Genomic DNA, 26,229 nt, shown 5'->3' with positions numbered 1-26,229 from the left:
AGGAATGTCATGTATGATGGTTATTTGAATAGGTATTCTTTTATAAAATATGGTAGAAAAATTATTCTTGTACCTTTGAGTTCTGCCAATGTATTTGCTAATCAACTTTGCTAATCAACTAAAGTTTGAGGGAAAAAAATTTGAAAGAAAGACAATAATTAAGTGAAAAAATAGAGAAAAAAAAAAAGAAAAAAATTGTGAAAAGAAGAATGAAAAAAAAATGTAATTGAAAAAGAAAGGAAGTGAGTTATTTGGTTAGGGTTGGAGAGGTGAGAAAGACACTGTTTTCACAAAATATCATCTTTGTACCAGAAAGGATGTTGGATCTCTAACTATAATAACTTTGGTTTTGACGTGTATTTCAATCTCTTTTACAGGAATTTGAACATAAAATAGACTTGATTCTGGGGCTGTCATTATTAATAAGTCAGCTTATAGAGTCAATCCTACTGAGACTAAAGAAATTCAAAGGCAAGTGGGAGAGAAGTGGAAAAGCTCATGGAGAAGGGCTATTTACAAGAAAGTTTGAGTNAAAAAAAAAAAAAAAAAAAAATGAAACTTGGTGCATGCTTGAACAATAGAGTCATCAACAAAATCACTGTAAAGTATCAACATCCTATTCCTAGGCGATATGCTTGATGAATTGCATGGGGATTTTTTTTGAGATATCATCAAATTAGAATGGGGGAGGAAATGAACGGAAAACAACTCTCAAAATTAGATGTGGATTGTATGAATGCCTTGTTATGCGGTTAACTAATGCTACTACCAGTGTAAATAATATTTCGAGAAAATATCTAGGACAGCAGTTTATTTCGATGATATTTTAATTTATTTTAAGACTTCACCTAAATATGTGGAGCATGCCGGTTTTGATTATATTTAGAAAAGAGAAATTTTATGCTAATTTTAGTAAGTGTAGTTTTTGGGAGTTAACTTTTGAGATCTGTATATCATCCCATTAGAGTGCAGGGAGTAAATGAATGGAAAACCACTTTCAAAATTAAGTGTAGGAATGGCTTGTTATGCCTTCTGGTTAACTAATGCTACTCCCAGTACATTATGTACTAACTAATGCTACTACTAGTACATTGATGTGCGAATAATATTTCGAGAGAATATCTAGGAAATCAATTTATTTTGATGATATTTTAATTTATTCTAAGACTTTATCGGAAAATGTGAAGCATGACGATTTTTATTATATTTAAAAAAGAGAAATTTTATTTGCATTAAAAGAAGAGTTAACTTTTGAGATCTATCAAATTAGAATTTAGGAACCAATGGAAACATATGAATGGTGAGAGGAAATGAATGGAAAACAACTTCAATGGAAAACAACTTTCAAAATTAAGTGTGAATGGTATGAATAGTGCCTTTTGCGTTAACTAATGCTACTATTACATTTATGTGCTAATAATATTTCGAGAGAATATCTAGGAAAGCATTTAGCTACTACTACATTTATGTGCTAATAATATTCCTAGAAAATATCTAGGAAAGCAGTTTATTTTGATGATATTTTAATTTATGGTAAAAATGTGGCGCACGAACCGTTTTGATTGCTAATTTTAGTAAGTGTAGTTTTTGCATGGGAAGAAAGTTAACTTTGTTGACTCCATATTAGTAAAGAATGGAATGAAATATATAAAGAGAAAGCTTAAGTCCTAACTAATTTTTCAATCAGTACTTTCATGGGTTAGCTAGCTTTCTACCAGAGATTCAAAAAGATTTTAACACCATAGCTACACCATTGAATGACTTAATGAAAACGAATGTTGTTTTTAAATGGGAAAATGTAAGAGAATGCATTCAATGAGTTTAAGAAGAAATTAACCAATATACTATTACTTGTCTTTGTCTTGCTGACTCTAATAAAACTTTTGAAATCGAGTGTGATGTAAATGGTTTAAACATAGGTGTTGTTTTGATGCACGATAGAAAACCCTCATCTGTATTTTAGTGAAAAAACTAAATGGGGCAGCATTGAACTATCTACCTATGATAAAGAATTGTTTGTTTTAGTTTGCACGTGGCAACATTACTTATGGCCTAGAGAATTTGTGATCTACTCTGAATCGTAAGCATGCAAAGTGGGTAGAGTTTATTGAAATATTTTCGTATGTCATCAATTATAAGCAAGGCATGTATAATATGGTAGCTGATGCATTATGTAGAAGGTAAATCTCTTTAGTTCTGTTAGTACAAAAATTCTTGAACTTAAACATATTAAAGAATTATATAGAGATGATCAAAACTTTTGAACTATTTATACATCTTGTCTTGAAGAAGAAGAAAGAAAAAAAAAATAATAATAAATAAGCTTTGTGTTCCTAACTGCTTTATAAGATATTGTTTTTAAGAGAAACACATGGTGGTAGCGGACATTTTGGGATTTATAAAACTTATAATAGGTTGCATGAACACTTCTTTTGGCCGAAGATGAAGCATGATGTTCATAAGTTTGTAGCCAATGTTTTAAAGGCAAAGAAACTAAATCTAGATCACAACTAAACGGATTGTATACTCCTTTGAATGTATCTAACGAACCTTGGACTAATATTTCTATGGATTTTGTACTTGATTTGGAGCACACTAAATAAAGTAAAGATAGTATTTTTATTGTGGTAAACAAATTTAGTAAAATGACTTAAACAGATTTAGTAAAATGACTTATTTTATTGCATAATCCAAAACATATTGCTGATTTATTCTTCAGGAGAGTAGTATAGAATAATGGTTAGGGATGAAATCTCTAGAATAATTATTAAGGATAGAAATGTTTGTTAGACGAACACGACTCTCCACAATGGTATGATATTGTCCACTTTGAGCATAAGCTCTCATGGCTTTGCTTTGGGCTTCCCCAAAACGCCTCATCCCAATGGAGTTAGTATTCCTCACTTATAAACCCATGATCATTCCCTAAATTAGTCGATGTGGGACTTCCATCATCCAACAATGTTAAATTTTTAAGTCACTTCCGGAAAGTATTGTGGGGTAAATTAGGTACCAAATTGTTGTTTTCAATTCTATGACATCCTCAGACTCGTGGACAAACTGAGGTGATTTATAGAATATTAGGAGCCTTGCTTAGGGCTATTATTTCCAAGAATATTAAGTTTGGGAACGAATGTTTGTCATTTACAGAGTTCGTATATAATAAAACAATTCATAGTACCACTCATTGTTCTCTTTTTGATGTTGTTTATGAATTTAATCCACTCGTGCCTCTTGATTTGTTTCTTATTCCTTCTAATATTTCTGTGAGTGAAGCATATTTTTGTGAGTGAAGGTCAAAAGTAAAGTTGATTTGATCAAAACATTTCACCTCACATTGCACCAAGAGGTGAAGGAGAGAATTGAGGAACAAAATTTCAAAGTTGCTTTGAGGGAAGGAAGTCATTTTTCAACCCGGTAACTCAGTTTGTATACATTTTCGCAAGGAGCGATTCCCATCTCAAAGGAAAACAAAGTTCCATCCAAGATGGGATGATCCTTATCAAGTTCTTGAAAGAATTAATAACGATGCCTATAAAATTGATCTTTCGGGAGAACTTTCAGTACATTCTATTTTCAATGTTGCTGACTTGAGTCCTTTTGATGTACATGATGATTTTTTTTTATTCAAAGACGAATCATTTTAAAGAGGGGGAAGATGATAAGGATCACGCTGTTCCAAATCTTTCAACTTGACCTATTACACGATCTAAGACCAAGAAAATTCAATAAGCATACGTTCTTCATATACAAAGTTAAATAGGCTCGGTTCAACCATTATTTCATATGTTACAAGCTGATTTGATTGAGAAATGACCATTTTGAGCTTCAAAAGTGAATATTTGCATGGTTGAATTAGTGGATGAAGTTGCTATAAATTGTACTTAATTAATAAGTTATTAGAAAACTTTATTTAACATTTTTAATTTCATAATTCTAGTAATGGGCAAAGGGGAAGTTACTAGTCAAATTGACTTTTCTTTTGTGTAGATTTACAGAGATGAGGATAAGATTATGGTCACTAACTTGGGGCATGGGAAGAATTGAAAATTTATTTAGTGGAGAGATTATAAATACTCACAACTATTATGTAAAAGTTAGATTTTGGATGAATGAAATTGAGATCTCATTTAGATTGCATGTGAGTCATTCAATAAGTCTTTATCAAGTTCGATGGTAGGATGACTCAATTTAGAATAGGATTCTAAATCTTACTTTTACATCTTTGATCTTAAAGGTAATATAATTCTACCATTATCTCTTAGTTAATCCGAATTTTGTATCCATATGTGTTTAATTTCTTTAATTCAAGGCTTCTTTCTTCAACAAAAGCTTGAATCGTTGGGCCGATGATTATGGTTACCTTGTCAATTTGGTATCAGATCCTACATTGCATCTTTGTAGCCTACTCTAGATAGTTGTGTTTAACCTACATTGCATCTTTGTAGCCTACTCTAGATAGCTATCTTTGTAGCCTACTCTAGATAGCTATGTTTAACCTACATTGCATCTTTGTAGCCTACTCTAGATAGTTGTGTTTAATTTCTTTAATTCGAGGCTTCTTTCTTCAACAAAAGCTTGGATTTCTTTAATTCGAAGCTTCTTTTTTCAACAAAAGTTTGGATCGTTGAGCTGATGATTATGGTTACCTTGTCAATTTGTTATCAGACCCTACATTGCATCTTTGTAGCCTACTCTAGATAGCATTATCTAATTCGAATTTTGTATCGGGAGGTGTTAATTTCTTTGATTCAAGGCTTCTTGCTCTTGCATCTTTGTAGCCTACTCTAGATAGCGTTATCTGATTCAAATTTTGTATCGGGAGGTGTTAATTTGGCTTCTTGCTCCAACAAAAGCTTGAATCTTTGGGCTGACAATTATAGTTACTTTATCGACCCTATATCGACCCTATATTGCATCTTTGTGGCCTGCTCCAATATCGACCCTATATTGCATCTTTGTGGCCTGCTCTAGAATTGGATCTTGGTATCAAATCCTAAGTACTAAGTACCTAGAATTGATTTGGGCATGCTCTAAATTTGGAGAGCCTGCCCTACCCTAGAACCCTAGAATTATCTTTCATTTTTCAAATTGAGAACCATTTGTATTTGTAGGAACCACTATTTTGTTTTTCAAATGGAGAGAACCACTATCAATATCGAAGACACGTACAACTATACAAGTGCCCAAGTCGTCTTCCTCCTTTGCTATTTTAATACCAAGTTGTACAAGCACATCTAAACGATCATAATAAACTTTCATTCAATAGTAACTCATTTTCCTTCTTATGAGATAGAAGAGGATGAAAAAGAAACCAAGATGAAAACATTTAATACTTGAGAATCCAAAACAGATCCCTACTACCATTTATCTACTGACGCTCTATCTGAATGGTGACATGGCTTATGTTGTACTCTCTTCTAATATAATCAATAACCTTATCCAATACCATGTCTGCATTAGCCTCCGGCTTTATTATAACATGGCATGCCAATAGAATCTTCCCAACAGTTATGGCCCAGATGTGCAGTTCATGTATTGCAACTACCTCATCCATCTCGCACAAACCCTTCTCGAGCTTTGTTGCGTCAATCTCTCGCGGCGTGCTCTCCATTAGTACCTCCAGGATATTTCTAAGCATTTGAATTGTTGTGCACAGCACAATTGCAGAGAAAATCAGGGTGCATATCAGATCAAGAATCTTGTATTCGGGTTTATACCATATGATTGCCCCGCCGATCATCACCCCAATGCTTTGGATCGAATCTCCGAGTACATGAAGATAAGCCCCTTGTACATTTATATTTCGTTGCTTCTTTTGCATCTTGATAACCTTTGGTGAATGACTTCTTCCATCTTCACAGCAACCCTCAAGCAAGGGTGTGGTTACTGGTTCCTTGTGAGCATGATGATCTCTGGCAGCTCCCTTTCCTCCTTCATGGTGGTGGTGGTGGTGCGTAGTAATACTTATCCCATGATGATGCCCATGACCTTCACCGCCATGTTCATGTTTGCCATGACCATGGTCATGCTCGCCATGTCCATGACTGTGACCATGAGAATGGGCATGACCATGTTCGTGACCTAGCAGCAGAGCCATACCTATGTTAACAACTAACCCGAATGCAGACACAGCGAACATGAGCAACCCCTTGACTTCACCCGGACCATTGATAAGTCGGACAATAGCTTCGTAAACAAGGATTCCAGCAAGAAGCCAGATCATTTGAATGGAAACGAGAGCACCAAGAATTTCGATGCGGAAGAAGCCATATGACTGACGCGGAGTTGCCTCCCAACCAGAGGCCCAGAGTGAGAACAAAGAAATGGCAAAAGCAGCAACATCTGACAACAAATGAGCAGCATCAGTCAATATTGCAAGACTGTTTGCTTTAATACCTCCCACTACTTCTACACTCATAAAAACAATGCAGAGAACAACTGCTATGAAAAGCTTCCGCATGGATGCAGCTCGCTCCTTTGCATCATTTGAACTATTTTTTGCATCAGAAAATCCACAAGAGGGTGCATCCCCACAAATTTTACTTCCCACAATGCTAGGCCCTACAGCTTGCACATCCCCACATACTTCAATTATGTGACCATGATCTTGCACTTCCATCTGAGATTCAATAAGAAAAAATGTTTACAGGAGAACTCAAAGATATCGAAATAAAAATATGAAACACAAACTAACGAGCTAAAACAATCATATTTACATGGATAGGCTCATAGGCAAGGGCATAAAATCTCGGTTCTGAATAGTATTCTTAATCCTACAAGAATTTAAAATGAGAACGATGCCTACTACATGTATAACTTAACAATGCATCATGATTCATTTAGCTCATGATAAGACTAATATGTCTTCTCAACTTTTTAAGGCAGCTGAAAGGATGATCAATTCCATCACATATATAAACCTAACATTCCATCTCTTACCCCATCAATCCAAAGTAACTTAAAACAATTCCTTAGTAATTTTAAAATAAAATAAAATCAAATAAATTCACCCACAAATCATTGCAAAGGGATTTCAAGTGTAAAAACACAGGTAAAGATTTGAGGGAAAAAAAAGTGAGAAACGTGATACAAATCAAACGCATTCAGAACAATCAGTCAGGAAATTTGAACTACAAAAACATGAAGTCACTGAAAATCATACTTTCAAAATCAATTCAACATGCCAAAGAACTTCATTAGGCAGAAGGCAGTTCGAAAGGAACTTGGTGCTTCAGATCATGCAAATAAGTTATCCATTTCCGATTTCCAATAAAAAAGACGGGGAGATCTATAGGAAAGATACAAACACATCCTTCACAAGCAATGCATTTGAAAGGATCCAACAGTAGAAACACTCTTATGCAATTAAGTTTTCATAACGATATTGGTTAGTTACACGGAAACTAATGCAAACTATATACATGGGATACCATAATCGTGAAATGTACTTTATTTTAACAACCATTGACCAATGTAATTTGCAGCGCATATTGTTTGTTGATCAAAATTCATTAACCTAGTTACTATCTCAAAATAATTTTATGCAGTTATTAAGTCAGCACTAAAGTGAATCAAATATCATTTGCTTCAAATGCCAGAATTTGGGAAGGGAAATGAACAGGGAGAAGGGTCCGTTTTCTCATTGGACTAACAGCACCATAAAAAAACTAGGTAAACATGTAATTCTAACAATTTTTTTATATTTATGAGTGTCTAGGCCAACTTGGACATACCTGGACTATTCTCACAGGATAATTGTCTAACCCTAGTACATCCCTCCCCAAACACAGCACTCGCATTAGGAAAACAACCAATGTACTGACAGAAACAGAAATTTTAACCGACCAACAAGCGTAGAGGACAGGTGAGAAGAATAATGATGGAAATTGGAAATGCATAAAGATGAACATAGCAAACATTGCATGATTCCTTAGTAAACTCACAATTCTCTATTAAAAGAAACTTTGGAGCAAGGATATTCAGTTTCCTGCATAAAGAGCATTGCAATAGTAAAATAGAATTTTACAATATTCAATTCACTAGAAGGGATTTGCAGTTGGAGAATCAATAAGTTTACGTTCAAAATCCAAATTAAAGCAGTCTACATGGAGTTTGTTGTATTCCCTAGTAGACAACTCTCCTAATAAAATTATCATCTCCTATAAAGGCATAGAAGTTTAAGACTACTGGGTGAGCTACTCTTCAGCTGAACAAACTACAAAGCTCAATGTTAATAATCTACTCTACCCCCCTTTTATAAAATCCTACCCTTATAGTTTGTGTAACATATTCTTTAGTTATTATAGAGTATCTGAAGAACACCCAATACGATTATCCAAAAAGGGATTGCGAACGAATATCTGAAGAATCCCCAAAAGCCTAAGCATCAGCAAAACGAAATTGATTCCATATGATAAAATAAATAGACAAGAGCACAAAAAAGAACACCCAGAGGAAAAGCGAGAGACCTTAGTAAAATGTTGATATACCCTGAAAAAGGAAGAGAATAGGCAAAAAGGGTACAGCTAAAATGAGTGCAAAGAAATATGGAGGTGTCAGACTTTTTGGGTTTCTTGTAGGCACACTGTGTGAGATTAAACAATAACTTGATTTCACCTTTAATATTTTGGAAGGAGAAAACCAAATATATAGTTGCGGAAGGAGGCATAGTATATTTATTAAGAAAATTCTTAAATCCCCCTTTTTNCCTCTTTTTTTTTTTTTTTTTCTGTTCTGCTTGAAAAATGTTGGAAATTTGAAATGATGCCTTTACTTTTTCTCATTCTAATAAACTTTTATAGGCACTTTCATTGCCTTTTTCCCCCAAAAAATCTAAAATGATAGCCATGCATTGATATATATAAAAGAGGTTCATGATTCTATTTGGTCTAACAGATATCAATCACACTTCCCTTTAAAAGTCCATAGGAAAATAGGTACTCATTNAAAAAAAAAAAAAAAGAAAGAAAGAAAGAAAGAAAAGAAAAGGAATCAGCATGCGCTATTGATAGAGTGAGCAAGAAAGAACATCTACAAAGCACAGATACAAATATAAAACACGGTATAGACTAGGCGACACGTCATTTTTTATTTTTTTAATTTAGGATATAAATATGGCAAGGACACATTTATTAAACTATATATTGTTTTTATACAAAAATAGGAAATTCGACGTGAAATGAGTTTATGTATCTATATGCTTAGAAAAATGGTTTGATATATTTCACTATCAAAAAGAAAAATGACTACTTAACAAGTGTTCAATGCATGTCTAACAAATGTTGGACCTATTTTCACTTGGCATAACTAGTATCTAATAACACATCTATTGCACTATCAAGCCTGATACATAAGGAAGAAGTGTTGGAGTGTCCAAGTTGTCAGCACGGACATGTTAGCCAAACTAAAGTATTCTAGCTTCTAAGGAGAACATTCAACAAGATCAATGACTCTAGAGCCAAATCTTTACAAAAGTTGGGAATGATTCAATGAAGAGCCAATTTGAGAGAGGTTCAACCATTCTCTCCAGAGGATCATATTGTCTTAATCAGAGAGCAATTTGACTAAGCTANTTTTTTTTTTTTTTTTTTTTTTTTTTTTTTTTTTTTTTTTTTTTTTTCCTTCCTTGAAAATGGCATGGTCTATTTGGCACGTACCATGCTCCTTACTTATTGACATTACATATGAGAATAATTATTTACCGTGTCCCAATTTGTCTTTGACGTGATCAGAGATAGGACCAATACTTACTTTTGGGAGGTTAGGAGGTTGGGGATAGACCCTCATGTCCTTTGTTTCCCTATTTATATCAATTGTCTTCATCGACAAATCATACAACAAACCCTATTCTTTCTCTGGCTGAGACTCCAGTTCTCCTTCTTCGGGTTTGTCTTCCATTGACTAATAGAGAAATGACAGATGTGTTGGCTTTGTTATCCCGCAGACTTTTGTTTCATGCTTCATATAGGGGATGTCCGTCTTTGAGTCCTAGCCCCCTAGAAAAGCTTATTTTGCAACTCCTTTTGTTGTATGGCTAGCCCCTCTCTGTCAAAGGACTATTTTTTCCTCCATGTGGAAGGTTAAGTTATTTGTGTTGCAAGTTATGCATGGAAGATTTAGCACCTTAGATCAAATTTTGGTCAACGGTTCCTATTTGGTTAGGCTTCTTTGTTGTATTCTTTGCAAGAAACCAGGAGGATCTTAATTATTTACTTTGGAGGTGTGATTTCCCGAAGTTGTTTGGGGTGGTTTCCTTGAGGTTTTCAGTTTCAACTTTGTTAGCTTGTAGAGTTGTAGGAAGACGACTGTGGAGCTTCTTCTTTACTTGCCTTTACGTGTAAAATGGTTGTTTTCTGTGGCAAGCCAGGGGTCTATTTAATTTTGTGGAGATTTTAGTGTGAGAGAACAACAGAATCTTCAAGGGACAAGAGATCGTTTAGCAACGTTTGATTCCCGATGACTATATGTTTCCCTAATTATTTGCCCGTCCTTATTATATGGGATTGGAGCCCTTGTTCATATTTTGGGACCTGGCTTCCCCCTTTGTTGGTGAAATTCTCTTCTTTTTTTGTATGTCCTTGTATTTTTCATTTTTTTCTCAGTGAAAGTTCAACTTATCATTAAAAATATTACATTTCTTGTTATCTAAAAAAGAACGAAAAAACTTGTTGATAACTATTTATAGTTTAAATAGAATTTAGTACATATAACAACAAGCTGAATGAGACCTCCCTCTCTAGAAAAATATTTAAGGCACATTAGATGTGGAATTCTATGGTTCTTATGAATCGAGAAGCTATTAACAAGCTGAAATGGTAAAACTGCGAAGGCAATCAATAGCCAGTGGAAGAAACCACAATAATACAAATCTCGAAACAGGATCTTTACGAAGCATTATGATGAAACACACACCTTAAGAAGGAAATAAACGGTTAAACAAAACAGCATACAACTGACAAAACAAAAGGGAAGTAAACAAAACACTGTTAAATTACACTGCTAAGAGAACACATATTATGAATGTAACAGAAACCAATCCCTAAATTCACGATTGGGTTGCTCAATCATAATTCCGTACACATGTTAGACAAAATCATAGCCAAATCAGTAAAAAACCAAAAGATAAACCAAAAGAGCTCCGACATAAGGGATATATATATATCTAGAGCAGCAGTAGCAACGCAAGAAGTGTAAACAAAGGTAAAAATTGTCAACTTTCCGACCCAGAAAACGGATTGTATTTGATTATATGAATACGGAAAAAGAAAATCTAAATAAAGAATAATGTATGAGGAGAAAACGCCAAAAACAAAAAGGAAAAAGGGTTATTGAATATCATTTACACAGAACACAGAAACGGGAATAAATTATCTGAAGCATACACAGTTATACGATCAAACCCAAGGCCATGTAATCGGATACTTGCAAGTGAAAATCGATTATTATTCCATGCATCAGTTTTGAATTCGTTGGAGATTCAAACTACGAAAATTCAAAATATTCGTTGGAAGAATGCAAGGCACAGAAAGAAAGAGCGCAAAATCGAAATGAATCAGTGGAAAAGAAAGGCGAACAGAGCTTAATCGAAGAAAGATTACCTCTCTCTTTTGCATGTGCGGCCAACTTGAGAGGAGATGAAAGCCCTGAAAACAAAACCACAGAAACGTCAAGAAAAGAAGAGGCGAAAGGGAGAAAGTGAGTTGAGCCTTCAAAAAGAACAATCAAACAAAACAAAAATGAATAAATAAATAAATTTATTCATTTTTGTTTGGTTATATTCTTTTTTTTTCTTTTTTTTTTACCTCATTTTTAACACATGCATGTATGTAATGCTCGACCGACAATATTTTAATTTTTTTTTTTTTTTCTCTCACTAATATATAAAATATATAAATACACTTTCTCTTTCAGGTGTTTGTATGTTGCCCATCAAAGTTGGGGAGCGTTCGAGAGCTGCATAATTAAAGATGACATCATTCTCGGGAGTCAATTCGTCTAATCTTTTGTATTTCATTTTGCAATAAAGTCGTGCGATTATAGAGGACGGGTAGATCCAAGTCAGTTTTTATTTTGTTTTCCTTATATTTTTCATGCTTATGTAGCCTTTGTCACGTATTTCTTTTGGGTACTAATATATGTAACTATTTCACTCATATTCGTGTTTTATATACGTGGCTTCAGTCCCTCTTAAAGAAAGAGGATGTTATAGATTACTCCTCCAATCATTCATTATACAAACATGTACATTTACGATGTATATGAATCATGCGTAGAGAAATATTATGCATCTAGCTACACTCAGGAATGAAAATAGAGTCCCGATCATGAAATAGGGTCCCATAAGTCATGTTGAATGTAGTATGACTTGATTATTGTATGTGGCTCGGAGAAGAATGAGTCATTTAATGAAATACGCATTTTTTTCCTAGGTAAAGACGAGATCTTTGGTCGGATGTTGGTTTTTGCGGGGACCATGGAAGACTATTTTTTCATCGATACTTTTCGTAGAGGTGTACATGGGTCAGGTCGGATTGGGTTGAGGGATTTTCTTGGACCAATCTAAAAGTTTAGGATGGTTGGATCGGTATCCCAACTTAATCTTTAATTTTTGAGTTGGGTTTGAGTTGGGCTGTAAGGTTGTTCAAAAAAAATTTAGTTTAATGAAGAACCGGCGATGAAACTGCAAACTAGAGCTGAAATGAAGAAGAACGAAAGTGCGAAATTGAGTAGCAAATAAGTGAGATTTTCATGTCAATCTTGATGAGGTAAGTCGAAAGGTGAGTAGCAAAGAATGAAAGAATTAGAAGACTGATGTACTTATACAGTGTATTGCTCTATGGATGTCGGGCTTCTAAAGCGACACATCGCTGGTCATGATATGCATGTAATAACGATCCAGTCTCACATACACTAGAATTATGGTCGTTACAATAACTAATTTTGTGAGAAATGCATTGGAGATTTAATAGGATCTTTCATCATCAAAACAAGTGTAGCACAAGGTAACTGACACTCGAATCTTGACCTCAATATCATTGTTAATTTATTTCATCGCATTTTGTTATTACTTTCATTGTGTCGATCTATTTTCATTCATATATACCCAACAAATCTGTGTTCGTACAAGTTACTATTTAGTGCACACGAAAAAAAAGTTGTGATTTTGAATGCATTGGTTTATACGTATATCCTCCTAGGTATTACTTACTCACAGTTAGTTTAAACTTTGTGTGTTGGATGACAAAAGTTTCCGTCTTTTCTTTTTCGTTGTCTCATTCTTGTATTATTTCGACTACCTTTCACCCATTTTCACATGATCACACACAAAGTTTTATAACTTTAATTTACAAATGTAAATAACATAAGCTAAAATCGAGAAAATGTCCAAATCAGTACAACAAAAAGTTCATAATCTATTAAATATTTTTAGAGTTTAGAGATCGAATGAAGAATAAGAGAGAGAAGATGCAAGGGGACATATAAGTGAAGACACAGGAATGGAAAACTTCACGACTAGTAGAATTTATTTATAGCTGATTTCAATTAATTACAAATCAAATAAATTCTGTAATGTCGGTTGGTGAGGAGAACAAACCACCGTGTATAAGGGTGTGGAAATCTTCCCCTACCACCAGTGTTTTAAAGTCTTGAGTGGAAGTTCGAAAGGGAAAGCCTAAAGAGGACAATATTTGCTCGCGGTGGATCTGGGTCGTTATAAATTCAATCCATAACTAAACATCGGACTCTACCATGTATAAGGGTGTGGAAACCTTCCCCTACCACACGCGTTTTAAGCCTTGAGAGGAAGCCTGAAAGGAAAAGTCCAAAAAGGACAATATCTGCTAGCGGTGGATTTGGGTCGTTACAAATTCAATCCATAACTAAACATCAAACTCTACCATGTATAAGGGTGTGAAAATCATCCCCTACCACACGCGTTTTAAAGCTTTAAGGGGAAGCCCGAAAGGGAAAGCTCAAAAAGGACAATATCTGCTAGCGGTTACAAATTCAATCCATAACTAAACATCAGACTCTACCACTTGAAAAGTTCTTAAATCTCGAACACAATTTTGAGGTTAAAGTTATAACATTATCGGGAACAAAAGATTCCATTTCTTTTTCAAGTTAGCATATAAAAAGATTCCATTTCTTTTTTCTTTTGCTATATCATTTTCCTCTTAATTTCTTGCACTTCCTTTATTGTGGATAAGCATCCTACAACTTATATGCTCATTCATCATTCAAATACTATCAATTTATTTATTATCTTAATCGAGTAATTTCATAATATCAAGTTTTGTATAAATAATCGAGTCAGACATAAATCATGTGACACGTGAGTAAGAAAGAGATACATGAATAAATCGAAACTATATTCGAATGAAAGCAAACCTTAGGATACAACGACTAAAAAAGATTAAAAGAGTTGAAAGTTACTATCTATGTCAACAAGTTGCACCTTCCTTTTTAGTGATTCAATTATAGGAACTCTAAGGTTAAACGTGCTTTGCTTTTAAAAGTGAGGATTAAATGACGTGATCATGTGAGCATATCGGAGCCATCACGTGCCAAATATGAACTCTGAATCTTGATCCATTTAAGAATATTATGTGGCTGGTTTGTGGGAATAGTCTCTACTTTTAGAACCTTAAGGTTAAGTAACGTGACCGTATGATCATGTTGCAAAGGAACGTCGAGGCTATCCCGAATCTAAATTCTGAATCGTGACCATGTCGTAAGAAAATGTTGAAGTTATCTAGTGCCGAATTTAGATTCCGATTCTATGATTTATTAAAGTTATAGCTTAAAGAAATTTTGTAGTGGGCAGCAAAGTTGGGCACCACTATTATATTCTCGTTTATAATTTCTATAATAGAAAGACGTTACGTGTCGAGTGATTTTGGTTAACTATATTAAAACTTTATATGATTTGGTTGCCACCCTTTCATCCACATTTGTCTTAGAATGGAACTGCCGTGAAAGGTAATCCAATTGAACTTTTAGGTCACACACCCTTAATCGGTCCTATACCTAGCTCGACAATACTGAAACTAGAGTGGAAAGGGAAATGGAAGCTTTGTAGATGTCGTACCAACTACTATTGGCTTGGACGCTACCTTTGTCTTCCTAGGTTGTTGTGGTGGTCTTTTAGGTCCCTAGGGTGGCTTGGTAGCTTTGACGTGGATTCATGTCTCCAGGGTTCTCTATTATGACTCATTTATTCTAGCTTGATCGAAGAGCATTAGGGACTACTGGAGGCATTCCGTCTTAGGTCATCATCTAGCTAAATTGTCTCTAACACCCTAGTCTTATTATGTTATTGCTACTTATACTCTTTAAGGAGATCACACTCAACCATCTGGAACTAATATTCATTAAATCACGTTCCGATTTCGGATTCAAAGCTAGTTATGGCCAAAATTTCCTCATTTTCCTTCTTTTGTGATTTTTTTTACCTCTATTTCTGGCCGATTTTTTGCCACTTTTGATCGATTCTCGACCCTTTTGATGTCAATTCATAATAATATGTCCTAGAACACGAAATTTTTTTATATTTATTCTTCTAATCCAAATCGAGATAACTGTAACCAAATTGGNAAAAAAAAAAAAAAAAAAAAAAAAAAAAAAAAATTGAAAATATGGTTTCTCCAAACGACAATCATTCCTTTATCGATACGTGTGAATGCATATGTTTGCGTATATTATTGTGAACAACCAAACAAATTTTTTGCACCGATCTTGGAAAATGTAATGAACCAAGTGGAGCCATATAGTTAAACTCAATCACGAGATAATCGATCCAACTAATGTAGCTAATCAAGTTAGAAACTCTACAAAAGTTATTCATTTAGCGAAAAAAAAAAAAAAAAAAAAAAAAACTTTAACAACATATGCTTATCGAATAGTTGAAGAATTAAATCTATACTTTCATACTTGAAATACAAGCGGCGGTCGATTCTATGGACTACCTTCCCTTCTTAAGAGTCAGTGATTCCTTAAGATTTTTCAGATATGGAGAAGGATGTAATATAAGGGATTCACAAAAGTCATGGATGAACATGCTATATCTCTGTTAAGTACGTTCCACCAACCGAGAACGCTAAGTTCAAGAATAAAAGAGCAAGAGAACGAAGAGCGAGGAAACCAAGGAAATTTTAGCACCAAGCACAAACAAAAGATGTCCCACCACCTCTTTTCCATATTATGATTAAAGAAAAGAAAGAAGAACTCGTTTTGATTTTGGCGAGTTCATGAACCTTCCGAAGAAAATTCATATAAACTTATCAGTAATGGAAGTTTCATAGCATATAAGGTAGGCCTAATTATGTAAATTTTTTTTAAGATGGTTTATCTCTAGACAAGGAATGTCTTAGCCTTCCAAATTCCTCAGCCACACACCAATCAAGCTCCACAGCCACACACCAATCAAGCTCCACAGCCACACAAATGGCCTCCACTCCTTTCCGCCTTGTTGTCTTCACCATCTTTCTTCATCTTCATTTCCCAAAATCTCTGCCCTTCCTCTTTTCTCTTCAATCCTCCACCATATACTTCCTCTTTCTCTATCCCCTTCCTTCCCGATTTTTCTTCTCTTCGATTCTCTCTTGGATTTATCCGGCGGCAGTGTTTTACCGGCACTGCGGTGCTTTGAGTTGCTGCTTTTCCTCCGAATTTCGTGGAGTTGATGATCTCGGAGTAGGAAACGGGAGAAGAGGGATTTCCGGGAATCTATTCTGAATCGCGGTGGTAATCTGGAGTGTGAAGATGAAAATACAGTGTGATGTTTGTGAGAAAGCTCCTGCTACTGTGATTTGTTGTGCGGATGAAGCGGCGCTTTGTGCGAAATGCGATGTTGAAGTTCATGCTGCGAATAAGCTTGCGAGTAAACACCAGAGGCTTCTCCTTCAGTGCCTCTCCACCAAGCTCCCCAAATGCGATATATGCCAAGTAATTTCGATCTTTTGATGCTCTACTTTTGATTTATTGCTCGTTTATTTGCTAGTTTCGTTCATCTCATGGTGAATGGTATGATATAATGAGTGTAGATTAGCGATTTCGGGTGCGTCGATGAGTATCTCAATAGCATTTACTTAAATCACTACTAAATCCAAAGGTTTAAGTTTATTTGTGAGATTGAAATTTAGTAAGAGCCTCAACAAGTGAAAGAAGTTTGAACACAGGATCTTCAGTCTTTACTTCAATTTTAGTAATAGGGATTCGGATTTAGAATCTTTGATACCGATGCCATGTTAATTTATCTCTATACTAAAAGATTTAAGCTTATAAGTTATGGCAAATTTTTTCTGTAACATATGACATGATATGATATCAATTCAAGTCTAGTCGTTTTACTGCGTGGTTGCTGTTGCCTAGATAATCATTTCCTCTGGTATCTGATTAATTAACTCTCCTGGATTGCCAGTTTATGCTAATGAGATTGATTTTTGAACGGCTTCAAGATCCAGAATTGGTATTTGTTTTGAATAACCAAGAAAATCAAATACGTAATCATACTTTGTTCTTATGATACTTTGATTGTTATAAATCATCATTGTTTGTTAGATTCAAGTAGTTTAATTGTAGAGAGTCGGTATTGAAATATTCAAATTTCGCTTGAGGGATGTCGTTCGGTATGCTGAGTGTTCTATATCTCATTCGGTATCAGGACAAGGCGGCTTTCATTTTCTGTGTTGAAGACAGAGCACTATTTTGTCAAGATTGTGATGAACCAATTCACTCAACTGGTAGTCTTTCAGCAAACCACCAGAGGTTCCTAGCCACTGGAATCAGAGTGGCTATGAGCTCAAGTTGCATGAAGGACGTCGACAAGGTGAAGATGGAACCTCCGAATCCGAAGAACCCTCAGGTTCCTGCTAAAATTCCTCCACAACAAGTTCCTAACTTCTCATCCCCATGGGCTGTTGATGACTTTCTCCACTTCTCTGATCTTGAGTCCTCTGACAAGGTAAAGAAAAGCTAGATACTTCACCTTCTACGCATCCATTTGTTTGTTTTTTGTTGATCATACTGCAACAAAGGAAGTGAGCTTTTTGTTCTTCTTTGGATGAAAAATAGTGGAGATGAAGTGAAATGTAGTTTATACCAACATCTCCTGTTTAATTAATTCTACATATTTAGAAACCATAACTTTTTGAACCTTCCTGCATATGTTCAGAGGTACTCTGGCATTTTCTCCCAAAGATGAAACTAGTTTAGCATAAAGTTTCTAAACATCTGTAACGGCCAAAGCCACTGCTAGCAAATATTGTCCTCTTTAGGCTTTCTCTTTCAAGCTTCCCTCAAAGTTTTTAAAACTCGTCTGCTAATGAGAGGTTTCACACCTCTACAAAGAATGTTTTGTTCTCTTCCCCAAACTAGATGTGGGAGATCTTACAATCCATCCCCTTTGGGACCCAGTGTTCTCGTTGATACTCGTTCCAATCTCCAATCGATGTGGAACCTCCAATTCACCCCCTACGGGGCTCAACCTTCTCGTTGTCACATCGCCTGGTGTCTGACTCTGATACCATTTGTAACGGCCCAAGCCCATTGCTATTGGATATTGTCTTTTCTAGGCTTTCTTTTCCTTTCGGGTTTTCCCTCAAAGTTTTTAAAACGCATCTGTTAGGGAGAGGTTTTCACACCCTTATAAAAATTGATTCATTTGGATCTCACAACATCTGTTAGTTTAAATTCATATCGTGCACCGTTTTCCAAAATTTGGTTATTCTGATGCAAAACTGTATTTCCAATGGGAAGCGGAATCTCCAAAACAATAATAGAACACTGGCTGGCTTTGTTTTGGATCCATGCCTGTAGTTTCTTTAGAGATTTCTGTTCCTTACCGTTTCTAACACAGAGGCAAACTTTTCACGAAGAATTGCATTACATCACTTGATTTATAGTTACTTCTTGTAATCATGATTATTGGGTTGTCACACTTATCCCCAAGTTTCATTACTGCAGCAGAAAGAACAACTAGAGTTTGGGGAGTTAGAATGGCTAGCAGAAATGGGCCTCTTTGGCGAGCAGGTTCCTGAAGAAGCTTTAGCTGCTGCTGAAGTTCCGGAGCTTCCTACTTCACACGCAGGTAGTGCATTCACATGCAGACCGACGAAGTCGAGCACGTCATACAAAAAGCCCAGGATCGAGATGGTAGACGATGAGGAGTTTTTTACAGTTCCTGATCTTGGATGAACGAAGAAATGCACAGATGTTGAATTGGTATGCCTGTGAAAAATAGAGTTTATAATCTTACAAAATGTCTATGTATAGTATTATCGACATGGACATCTGATAGTATGCGTTATAGTAGTTTGCTCTGATCTTGTGGCTAGAATATTCGTTCAGTCTTTGTAACATTTTCTTTTGCTTTTGTACCTTATTTATTACCTTATTATAACTTTTGGATCTTATATGAAAAATATAAGATTATATTAAAGAATGGTAACTCATGTTGTAAAGATTAAAAGGGTTGTTTGTTTAAAGCTTTGTTTGATATGTTTGAAATCATAATATATTTTTTTTTTTCTGTTATTACTTTATTTAATTTTAGATAATTAATGTTTGTTAAATTATTAAAATAATTTTAACTAATTTAATATCTACCATATTTTAGATTTTTTTAGTTTAGTCTGTCATCAAATTTAATAATTATATTCAAATAAATTATTTTAATAAATTTATATAAACTTTTGATTGCAAATATTTACTTAATACATTACAATCAGATTAATTCTATATAATTATTGTAACTTATTACTAAAAAAATAAAAAATAATTATATGTTTTATTACTAATTTTAATTTTAAATCGAACCAATTAATTATGTTTTAAAGACATGATAAACTAATGAATGAGCTAATTAAAATTAGTGCTAATAAATAAGTAATTATAATTATTCAAAAGCCACTAACTCTAATTAAGATATTTTTAGCTAATTAATTAATAATTTAGTAAATAACTAATTCATTTATTTAATAAATTTTTATGTCCAAATGAGTTAAAAAATATATTTAAATAAATTACTATTGATTTATTGTAATTAAATAATTAAATATATTAATTTTGGTAAATCAACAAGGGACTTTAAATCATGGATTTAGTTTTCCGTCGAATGCATGTTTGACACTCCTGCCCTCTTGGGCATGTTTATATCTATTAACGAAATATTTGATAAATATCGTGTAACGTTAAGAATGTTTGGAATTCCACGTTGACTAATTACGAGTATGGATATATAAGTGAAAGACACATTTTGTAAAATTTTTGTTATCATTACCAAGTAGAAAAGGTACTCACCAAAAGATTATGATATTGGCAAATTCCTTCAAGCGAGACGTTCGTCTATCTCGATCCTTATAGCTCCATAATTTATTTACTTCGATTATGTAGCTTAGTTTCCATCTGATCTTCTAGTACAGATAATTTTCAATGTTTATATTTCAAATTGGATCCATCAAACTCCTCAATTTCAATCTTTGAGCTTTTCATCTTCACAGGTTGTAGTGAATTTTGCATAGCTCTGATATCAGTTGTTAAGACAGCACAACAACTCACACTCGATATAGGTGAGCACAAAGAATATGAGAGAGAAAATGCAATGAGAAATATTAGATTTAGATTTATATTGATGACTTCAAGTATGTATAAACACTATCTAAAGTGTATATATATATATAGTTCAATTTACTATATATATATATATATATATATATAACTATTTACCATATATAACTTTACTAGATATCGTCATTTACTATCCATGTCATTTACCATATATACAGACTCCATAACTTAACACTCCTCTCTAATCCCCATGCAATAATAAGTTAACCTCAAGTCAATTTTAGAGAATACTGACACCTTGAACTAGTTAAACAAGTCATTTAGTACGGATAAAGAGTACTTATTCTTGATAATGACCTTATTTTACTCACTCTAATATATGCACAAACATTTAGATCCATATTTCTTCTTACAAACTACACGGGAGCTCCCCAAGATGATATGTTAGGTCATATGTAGACTTATTTAGCAACACCTTCAACTATTCGTTTAGTTCCTTTATTTCCACGGGTGCCATTCTATAGGTTGCTTTTGAGATCAATGTGATTCCTAATTCAAGCTCAATTCCAAAGTTGTGGTACTAAAGATATTGTTCGCTGTACTTTGTTGATATTCGTGACACTAGCTAGAAATGTCCATGCATCGTAGCTAATCATCTTCTTGGCTTTCAAGAAGGTAATAACTTTAATGGTACTCTTGGAACTAATCCCTCGTACGTGAAGCTCTCCCCTGTCGAGGGTCTAAAGGTTACTACTCAAGCATTAAGTGTATCAAATCGTGGTTTTCATCTAGTCGGCTCATCCTTAGGGTGATCTCGAAGTCTTGCATACTCAGGACAATTTGTGTTGCCTTTAGGACTCATCTTAAAACTGTCACACTATCTTACTTAACTTTACGAGTGACCAACAACAACTTGTCCACAAGTGTGGAAACTAATAGGGTGATTTATAAAGCTCTAGTTCTCAGTGAACATGTTCAATCTATCTCTTAGAGATTAAAGAGTGCATGGAACTAGAATCAAACAACGCAAATGCTAAATGATCAAAGATGGGCACCGTACCTATTACCACTGTGTCGGACTCATCTGCCTTCTTAGTCATAGTCGTAGGGGCTATTGCTGGGCTATGTTGCTGAGCTTCCCAACCTCTCAGTTTTACATTACCAATGGGTTGGCGTCTTGATTTTTTTGGTATGGACACTATGCAGCTTTGTGGCCTGACTAGCCACATCCAAAATACTCTATTGCGCTAGCAGGCACGTTCATGTTGCTCTACCTCATCTAGTGTCTGACCATAATTACCTAAATGTCCGTGAAAATGTCGGTCAAACCTAGAGCAGTTCCTATCTGATCTCCTCCTTTAACTTGAGGAAGCTTGAACCATCTCTGTCTGCTTTCCCTCATGCATGTGCATGTCTATTAGGGTAGCAACGCAACATTGCAATCGGAGGAAGCTTGGACTATCACAAAGCTCTAGACCTTGTCTCTGAGACCCTAGATAATATAATTTGTCTTCTTCTTCTCTATGGCTACGATGTCTAAAGCAAATTTGGCCAACCTGTTAAACTCCATATTGTACTCCTCATCCGTTCTATCTCCCTACCCCATATCTAGAATCTCATTTTTGTATTTGGCAAGAACGAGATACTATTTCAGGAAATATGCCTCTTTAAACTGGGACGAAATCACTAGCCCTCTATCAAGACTGAGCATCTTCTACGTCTTATCTTCTAGCATATACATGTAAACCTCATAAATGACTATAAGGACTTTAGCATGGAAGTCACAATAGGCTATGTCGGTGGCACCTCTGGGGTAGGCACTGACACCTAAAGGCTCTCTCTCGTTGCCTCTTGAGGTTTGATCGTTTCAACCTCAGAGATCTTCTTTGTAGTGCCAACTGCCACCTTCTTTCTACTCCTTTTAGGTATTACCCGTCAATCGATCATTCTCTTAGGAGCCATGGTCTATTAAAAGACATTAAACTCATCCTAACACGTCAATTAATCGAGAAAATGAAAATTGAAGTACGATCTCATGAGACTTAACCACTGTTCAAATTTTGACTTACTTACCGGGTCAAAACTAGGCATGTCGTAGCGCTAGGGCACAGTGAATGTACGACTCTCTACCTAGACAAGTCTACAACATCTAAAACTCGATTGCTTTAATACTAATTTAACTGAAACGTTCTAAAATATACGTAATAAATCCAATGAAGCATGCCTAAATGGATATGACACGATACGAACTTAAGAAAGAAAGAAAGAAATAAATAAAAGAGTATTAAGAATGTTAATATGAGGAATAAGAAAAGGTGAAATAAAGGGAGAAATGCACATTTGGGAGCAAGCCAAGTCTTCCAGAGCCTTCACGAACATGAATGTGTGCTCCCAAGTAAGAAATTTCCCGAAACCCTAATTTTCCTCCTTTCCTCGAATCATTCACCCTCGATAATACAATCTGAATCTTCGCATTCGCTCATTGCTCAACTCTCCAATTTCCGATCAGGTTCTCCTCTGTCGCAGATTTGAATTTCTTCTCACCGACAGAAATTTCTCGAGTGGTGCCTTTTATTTCTTGGATATTCTTCTGTTTTGATTTTGTCGTTCTGTTCTCGATCTGGTTGCCTTTCAGTCTCTTAATTTCGTGATTGGGCTTCGATGAAGAAATTGTGAANTTTTTTTTTTTTTTTTTTTTTTTTTGATCTGATATACTTCAAGAAGTTACTTAATGGCTGGTACTAAATCTTTGTTCATTTTCTGATTCTGATGAAGAAATTTTAGTCTCTGTATGAGTAGTATTGATTTAGGAATTGTGTAAACAGGGGAGTTTTGAAGGGCAATTTTCAGATGGGGAGGCCTTTATTTTACGAGATTCTTGAAAAACCAGCCACAAGTGGGATTATAGGGATTTGCTGTGCTATATGGTTTTACATTCAGAAGAAAAACATTGGATATTCACATGTGGGGCTGAGTTATGAAACTGCCATGGAAGGACACCATTGGAGGATAATAACTTCTGCCTTTTCTCATATAAGTGTTATTCATTTGGTTTTCAACATGAGTGCTCTTTGGAGTCTTGGGGTCTTAGAACAGCTTGGGCATATGGGCTTAGGTGTTGCATATTATCTCCACTACACTCTTGTTCTGGTCATACTCTCTGGTATCCTAGTGTTAGGAATGTACCATCTCTTAATTCAAAAGTTTAAGCTCGAATACTTTCGACGAGTTACCGCTGTTGGATATTCTTGTGTTGTTTTCGGGTGGATGACTATACTTTCTATGAAGCAACCATCTTCGAAGTTGGAACTCTTTGGCTTTCTTTCGTTACCCATCAGCTTTGCACCATTTGAATCACTGATCTTTACTTCCATTATTGTCCCACAAGCAAGTTTTCTTGGACATCTATCTGGAATAATTGTTGGATATGCTATAGCTTGGGGTTTGATCCACGGAATGAATAACTTCTGGGCACTTTCCATGCTAGGATGGGTTGTTCTTGTCTTTATATTTAGCTTGAAGAAATCTAACACCTACGACTTCGACTTTCTGGAGATTGAATCTGTGACGGACCCTTCATTGCCGTCTGTTCGATTTCTTTCAGCTGGAAATGGTAGGACCTTGCAGATGAATGCATTGCCAACAGGAGATGTCGAGATTGTATGATTTTTTAGGAGTCATTTGCATACTTAAGATGTTGAAGTTGACCATCGAATCCTGTTGTTTGTGCCAGGATAATATATTCGGTCTCGAGATGCCCTCTGTTTGAGATCTGTTCAAGTTAGCAAGGCTTTATCATGATTACTGGTGTGCAATTCTTCCATTCTTTGGGATTGAATTGACCGGGGATTATCGGTTGTATGGATTAACAACAATGGTCCAGCCAAGAAGTTATACAGAAATTTAATTTGTCATTCACATATGTATCATAATTTGCATTGCTTGAGGCTGAAATTTCATCTTTGCTTATTTATTTAATTTATTTATTTATTCCCTTTTCTTGTAGTTTAGCCAAGTGTTGTGTGGATTATTGTTCAACATTTGATGTCACTGCCTAGCAACAAGCTCCCTTGTTTAGAGTTTTTGATGATTTTTAAAGGGCTTTTCAGTGGGAATAGTTTGGTTTCTTTTATGGTGTTTTCAAGTTGTTTTCTTTCAAAATTTCCAAATTAAATGCATTTCTAGTCATTGGCGAAACATCCTTATGAACTTAAGGTTAAATTACTATGTTCGTGTCTAGTTAGCATATAGAGAGTCAGAGATTGGCTTTGATTTGGTGTCTGGATAGTTGCAAAATTTTTGTTAGAATTCCTATAGTTTTGTTAAACTTGAAAATATTTGCGCTGTTACTAAATGTTCAATGGTTTGCTTAAGGTTATATAAAATGTTTGGAATGTAATTAAATTTTATTTGAATGTAATACATATCTAAACTTTAGAGGTGTTTGATGTATCCTTTTAGTTTCGTCTTGAGCCATTTTTTGATATATTCATTCGGGGATCTATTAAGAGACCTTTCATAAATTTTTCGAAGGCAATCGAGTAGTTCATGTAGTTCTTCACATTTTCAATCATTTTGAGGGGAAATGAATACAAAAATTGGATGGGAACATAGGGCCTTAATGTAATGACAGTACCAAACTTTTAATTTGAGTAACCATCTTTTCAATTCAAGCTTATGAAATTCGATTAATAGTCGAATGCACAAACCAGCTCTAAATGGTAAGGATCGGTAATATCCACTCGTACTAAATTATTGCTACAATACAACCTATATTTTGTAGTTCTAATAAAAATTTGTTTCAAGTTTGATAATTAAAAATGAGTGTTGAATTGATCTCTTATTTTAAGAAATCAATTTCAACGATTGATCTCAAAATTGATTGAAACCAACAAAATTGATCACCAAACAAATCAGGGACATCAGAAATGCACTACTTTGAAATAGAGAGAGTGTTTCATTAAGGATATAAGACTGTTTTTGTACTCTATTTTGTTTGTTTGAAAAAGACAGGAAGCCTTTGTTGGTCGAGAGTTGTTTGTTGTCTCTGTTGGAGTTATTTGTGGTAGTTATGTTCATGAAGGAGATTACCAATAAAGTTGATACCATTAATGCACAAGCTGCCTTGATGGGATGCCCAACCTTGATGTTGAAGGTTGAGATCCTACAAGACAAACCCATCAGAACGGGCACTTCATAGCGTATGGATAGCTCAACCGACTCTATTGCCTACATCAAGAGCCATGCTAAGAATTTAGACAACTCCCTAAAAGCAATCATTTAGACAATCTTACAACTTTCGGAAGATGTAAAAGTTGTCTTTGATGTAGTTTAGAATGAAGTGGCATATTTGAGTGCTAGACGAAATCTCACCCTGAGAGCCGTAGGGAACCAAACCCTAATAGAGGATGCGGTCCAATATAACAGGGTAAAAGTCTTGAAGCTCAAATCCTACTATGGAATTCGAGATGTCAAGCCTCTAGAGAACTTTATTTTTTACCTTAAACAATATTTTCGAGCCATAAATACTATGACATAAGAATCAAAAATCACATTGATAACAATAGATCTAACTGACGATGCAAAGTTGTAGGATGTATGGACATTCAAGATAGTCGAGGTATCGTAGATAATTGAGAGAGATTAAAGAAAGAACTT

General features: G+C 34.9%; 3 protein-coding genes across 5 annotated transcripts; 2 read left to right on the top strand and 1 right to left on the bottom strand.

Moving 5' to 3' along the window:
• Positions 1-5,183: 5,183 nt before the first annotated feature.
• LOC111784388 (metal tolerance protein A2-like) lies at positions 5,184-11,727 on the bottom strand. Its single transcript, XM_023665095.1, has 2 exons — positions 11,601-11,727; positions 5,184-6,622 (listed from the first exon to the last, which is right to left on the bottom strand). The coding sequence occupies exons 1-2, from the start codon at positions 11,613-11,615 to the stop codon at positions 5,372-5,374; spliced, it is 1,266 nt and encodes a 421-aa protein (XP_023520863.1). The 5' UTR covers positions 11,616-11,727; the 3' UTR covers positions 5,184-5,371.
• Positions 11,728-16,330: 4,603 nt separating this feature from the next.
• LOC111784396 (B-box zinc finger protein 24-like) lies at positions 16,331-19,490 on the top strand. 2 transcript variants are annotated; one of them, XM_023665106.1, is made up of 3 exons: positions 16,331-16,950; positions 17,669-17,968; positions 18,973-19,490. In XM_023665106.1, exons 1-3 carry the CDS (start codon positions 16,768-16,770, stop codon positions 19,198-19,200), a joined length of 711 nt encoding a protein of 236 aa, XP_023520874.1. In that variant the 5' UTR covers positions 16,331-16,767; the 3' UTR covers positions 19,201-19,490. The 2 variants fall into 2 exon arrangements, with proteins under 2 accessions (XP_023520874.1, XP_023520873.1); XM_023665105.1 differs by having other exon boundaries at positions 16,337-16,950; positions 18,970-19,490.
• Positions 19,491-22,881: 3,391 nt separating this feature from the next.
• On the top strand, positions 22,882-24,650 carry LOC111784391 (RHOMBOID-like protein 13). 2 transcript variants are annotated; one of them, XM_023665098.1, is made up of 2 exons: positions 22,882-23,080; positions 23,397-24,650. In XM_023665098.1, the coding sequence occupies exon 2, from the start codon at positions 23,422-23,424 to the stop codon at positions 24,235-24,237; it is 816 nt and encodes a 271-aa protein (XP_023520866.1). In that variant the 5' UTR covers positions 22,882-23,080; positions 23,397-23,421; the 3' UTR covers positions 24,238-24,650. The 2 variants fall into 2 exon arrangements, with proteins under 2 accessions (XP_023520866.1, XP_023520865.1); XM_023665097.1 differs by having other exon boundaries at positions 22,897-22,966.
• Positions 24,651-26,229: the final 1,579 nt, after the last annotated feature.

This window comes from Cucurbita pepo, unplaced genomic scaffold (assembly GCF_002806865.2).
Source record: "Cucurbita pepo subsp. pepo cultivar mu-cu-16 unplaced genomic scaffold, ASM280686v2 Cp4.1_scaffold000193, whole genome shotgun sequence".
In the NCBI taxonomy this organism is placed as follows: domain Eukaryota; kingdom Viridiplantae; phylum Streptophyta; class Magnoliopsida; order Cucurbitales; family Cucurbitaceae; genus Cucurbita; species Cucurbita pepo.
The sequence above is the reverse complement of the archived record's forward strand: the minus strand, read 5'-3'. Positions and strand labels throughout refer to the sequence as shown.